At 55.3% G+C, this 4,682-nt stretch overlaps 1 protein-coding gene across 5 annotated transcripts in view; it reads right to left on the bottom strand.

Annotated features, from left to right (window-relative positions):
- Nucleotides 1–42: 42 nt before the first annotated feature.
- The window catches only part of LOC110390439 (prestalk protein-like), a 5,718-nt gene continuing 1,078 nt past the window's right edge, over nucleotides 43–4,682 (bottom strand). The window contains exons 2-3 of one of the 5 annotated variants that reach the window (XM_021381759.1): nucleotides 3,748–4,230; nucleotides 43–3,585 (exon numbers count right to left, since the gene is read on the bottom strand). In XM_021381759.1, coding sequence (XP_021237434.1) covers nucleotides 3,776–4,230 — 455 coding nt within the window. In that variant the 3' untranslated portion in view covers nucleotides 43–3,585; nucleotides 3,748–3,775. Of the gene's footprint in view, nucleotides 4,646–4,682 lie in introns of all 5 variants that reach the window. The other 4 variants (XM_021381758.1, XM_021381757.1, XM_021381760.1 and 1 more) reach the window with 4 other exon arrangements.

Here is a 4,682-nt window from a genome sequence, read left to right as displayed (position 1 = left end):
CAAGGGGGGCAGGGGGTCGGAAGAGGAGTGAGTGTGCAAGGGGCACTGGTGTGCACGGGGTGTGGGTGTGCATGGGGCATGGGGGGTAGGAGCAGTGAGTGTGCAAGGGGCACTGGTGTGCAGGGGGCATGGGGGTCTGAGGAGAAGTGAGTGTGCCACGGGTGTGGGTGTCAGAAGTGGAGTGAATGTGCAAGGGGTGCGGGTGTGCAAGGGGTGCAGGTGTGCAAGGGGTGCGCGGGTATGAGAAGAAGTGAAAGTGCAAGGGGTGTGGAGGTCGGAAGAGGTGTGAGTGTGCAAATGGCACGGGTGTGCAAGGGGTGGGGCTGTGCAAGGGGCATGGGGTCTGAGAAGAGTGTGCAAGTGGCACAGGTGTGCAAGGGGTGGGGGGGTCTGAGGAAAAGTGAGTGTGCAGGGGGCGTGGGGGTTGGAAGAGGAGTGATTGTGCAAGGTCTGTGGGTGTGCAAGGGGTGTGGATGTGCAAGGTGTGTGGGGGTCTGAGGAGATGTGAGTGTGCAAGGGGCGTGTGGGTCGGAAGAGGAGTGAGTGTGCAAGGGGCACAGCGGTGTGTGAAGGGTGAGGGTGTGCAAGGAGCATGGAGGTCTGAAAAGGAGTGAGCGTGCAAGGGACACAGGTGTGCAAGTGATGGGAGTGAGTGGGGGGAGTGGGTGTGCAAGGAGGGTGGAAGTCTGAAGTGAATGAGCGTGCGAGAGAGAAAGGTGTGCAAGGGGTGTGGGTGTGCAAGGCACACGGGGGTCCGAATAGAAGTGAGTGTGCAAGGGAAGTGGATGTCTGTAGATGAGTGAGTGTGCAAGGGGCTCGGAGGTGTGCAAGGGATGTGAAGGTGTGGAAGAGGCATGAATGGGTGAGGGGTGCAAGCGTGCAAGGGAGACGGAGGTGTGCAAGGGGTGTAGGCGTGCAACGGATGTGGGGTCTGAAGAGGAGTGAGCGTGCAAGGGGCATAGGTGTGCAAGTGATAGGAGTGGGCGAGCGGTGTGAGTGTGCAAGGGACACGGAGAGGTGGAAGGGGTGTGGGTGTGCAAGGGACATTGGGATCTGAAGAGGAGTGAGTGTGCAACGTGCACAGGGGTGTGCAAGAGGAGTCAGTGGAGGAAGGTTGTAAGTGTGTAAGGGACACAGAGGTGTGCAAGGGATGGGGGTGAGCAAAGGAGGCGTGAAGGAGAGCGTGGGATGTGGGTGTGCAAGGGGGAAGTGTGAAAGAGATGAGTGTGCACGGGTGGTGCGTGTGCACATGATGAGTGTGCAAGGGTGAAGTTTGCATGGGATGCAGGGGACAGGGATGAGAGTGGGCAAGGGGTGTGAGTGTGCACGGGGAGTGAGTGTGCAAGAGACCTGGTGTGCAAATAGGGTGAGTGTGCAATGAGTGGTTGTGCAATGAGTGAGGGATGAGTGTGCAAGAGTTGTGAGTGTACAAGGTTGCGGGTGCGTGCACGGGGTGTGAGTGTGCAAGCAGTGAGAATGTGCATAGGACACATCCACGTGCGAGGACGATGAGTGTGCAAGGAGTGAGTCCTCAAGGGGTGTGAGTGTGAAAGGGTGGAATGTGTGCAAGGAGCACGAGTGTGCACGGAGTGTGTGTGCAAGGGTTGGGAGTGTGCAATGGGAGCATGCAAAGGGGCATGTGTGTGTGTGCAAGGAACACAAGTACATGGAGAGATGCGTGTGCAAGGCATGTGTGTGCACAGGGACACGTGTGTGTGTGCAATGAAGGCAGGTGCACAACGGGTTGAGTGTGCAAGAGATTTGAAAGGGACACGTGTGCATGGGGGTGTGCCACGGTGGCGTGTGCGCACAAATAATGGTGCACACACGCGTGCGTGAGTGTGCACATGTCCGTGTGTGCGTGCAAAGGGGTATGTGTGTGTCCAGGGACTTGTGTGTGTGTAAGGAGGGGTATGTGTGCAAGGGCACATGCGCGTGTGAATGCTTGTGCAAGCAGATGTGAGTGTGCAAGGGTCATGTCTGAGCATTTGTGAGGGCCAGTGGGAAAAGCAAATGAGTAAAGGTGAAGTGTGCACACTGGTGCAAGGGACAGGGGTGTTTGCACACGCACGTGATCCTTGCACGCTCAGCACAATGCTCAAACGCAGACTCTTGTGCAAAGTGCGTGTGAGCACTTGTACCCCGTGTCCCCTGCATGCTAATGAGTGTGCAAACCCCACTGCACACTCTTGCACGCCCGTTCCCCGTTGCACAACCCACTGCACGCCCATGCCCCATTGCACACCCCATTGTGCACACATGTCCCATTGCACTGTCTCTTGCACACTCATCCCATGGCACATCCCTGTCCTGTTGCACATTCAAGTCCTCTTGCACAATCGTCCTGTTGCACGTCTGGGTCCTCTTGCACGTCCCGTTGCACGCTCAAGTCCCAGGGAACCACGCTCCCTTGCACACTCAAGTCTCCTTGCACAACCCAATCCTGTTGCAAATTGATCCCCTTGCACGTCCACCTCTTCTTTCACCTCCAAGTCCTGTTGCACTCTCAATTTGCACGGCACATCCAAATCCCATTGCACGCGGACTTTTTTTGCACACCCACGTGCCACCACACATCCTAATTGTGGTGCACTTCCACATCCCATTGCACACCCCGGTTGTGCTGCACGCCTACATCCTCTTCCATGTCCAAGTAGCCTTGCACACTCTATTCCCACTTCACGTACAAATCTCGTTGCACACTCAAATTCTGTTGCACATCCAAGTCCTAGTGCACGTCCAAATCCCATTTCACATCCAAGTTGCCTTGCACACTCACATCCCATTGCACGTCCAAGTTGCTTTGTACAAATGCTGTTGCACATGCAAGTCGCTTTGCACACTCAAATCCTGTTGCACATCCACGTTGTGCGCATCCTGTTGCACATTCACGTGCAACTTGTACGTTGCACTTCCAAGTTATGTTGCACGCCCCAATGCTGTTCACAACCAAGTTGCCTTGCACACTCACATCCCATTGCACGTCCAAGTGGCTTTGCACACTCAAATCCTCTTGCACACCCAAGTGTCGTTGTATGTCCCAGTTGCATTGCACACCCAAATCCCATTGCACATCCAAGCTGCTTTGCACGCTCAAATCCCTTTGCACACCCAAATCCTGTTGCACACCCACGTGTCGTTGCAAGTCACAGTTGCGTTGCACACCTGAATTCTGTTGCACACCCCAATCCTGTTGCAAGTGCCAGCTGTGTTGCACACTCAAATCCCATTGCAAGTCCAAGTTGTGTTGCACGCCCCAATGCTGTTCACACTCAAGTTGCTTTGCACACCCAAATCCTGTTGCACACCCACATGTTGCTGCAAGTCACAGTTGCGTTGCACACTCAAATCCCATTGCAAGTCCAAGTTGTGTTGCACACCCCAGTGCTGTTCACACTCAAGTTGCGTTGCACACTCAAATCCCACTGCAAGTCCAAGTTGTGTTGCACGCCGCAATCCCCTTGCACGTCCAGGTGTCATTGCACGTCCAAGTGTTGTTGCAAGTCTCAGTTGTGTTGCACACCCCCATCCCCTTGCATGTCCCAGTTGTGTTGCACGGCCTGTTTGCATTGCACGCCCCAATCCCTTTGCACAACCACGTGTCGTTGCAGGCCCCAGTTGCATCGCACATCCCAATCCCATTGCACACCCAAGTGTCGTTGCACGTCCAGGTAGCGTTGCACACTCAAGTGTCATTGCAAGTCCAAGTAGTGTTGCACACCCCAATGCTGTTGCACACCCCCGCCCCTTTGCACATCCACGTGTCGTTGCAAGCTCAGGCAGCGTTGCACGCCCCAGTCCCTTTGCACGTCCACGTGTCGTTGCAGGACCCAGCTGCATCGCACACCCCAATCCCGTTGCACACCCAAGTGTCATTGCACGTCCAGGTAGCGTTGCACACCCCAATGCCGTTGCACGCCCCAGTCCCTTTGCACATCCATGTGTCATTGCAAGTGCCAGTTGTGTTGCACACCCCAATCCCTTTGCTCATCCACGTGTCGTTGCAGGTCCCAGTTGCACTGCACACCCCAGTCCCGTTGCACGTCCACGTGTCCTTGCAGGTCCCCGTTGCATTGCAAGTCCCAGTCGTGTTGCAAATCTCAGTTGCATTGCACACTCCAAACCCTTTGCACATCCATGTGTGCTTGCAAGTCCAAGTTGTGTTGCACGCTCCACTTGCGTTGCACAACCCCAATCCCTTTGCAAGTCCCGGTTGCATTGCACACCCCAGTTCCTTTGCACGTCCAAGTGTCATTGCAAGTCCCAGCTGCATTGCACACCCCTGTCCCTTTGCACATCCATGTCTCGTTGCACATCCACGTCTCGTTACAAGTCCCGGTTGCATTGCACACCCCCGTCCCTTTGCACATCCATGCATCGTTGCAAGTCCAAGTTGTGTTGCACGCTCCACTTGCGTTACACAACCCCAATCCCTTTGCAAGTCCCGGTTGCATTGCACACCCCCATCCCTTTGCACGTCCACGTCTCGTTGCAAGTCCCGGTTGCATTGCACATCTCAGTGCCATTGCACACCCCAATCCCTTTGCACATCCACATGTCCTTGCAAGTCCAAGTGACCTCGCAGGTTCCAGTTGCATTGCACACTCCCGTCCCTTTGCAAGTCCCGGTTGCTTTGCACACCCCCATCCCTTTGCACATCCATGTGTCGTTGCAAGTCCAAG

Source organism: Numida meleagris, unplaced genomic scaffold (genome assembly GCF_002078875.1).
Source record: "Numida meleagris isolate 19003 breed g44 Domestic line unplaced genomic scaffold, NumMel1.0 unplaced_Scaffold1067, whole genome shotgun sequence".
NCBI lineage: Eukaryota > Metazoa > Chordata > Aves > Galliformes > Numididae > Numida > Numida meleagris.
Note: the sequence above shows the minus strand (reverse complement) of the source record. Positions and strands in the feature narration are given on the sequence as shown.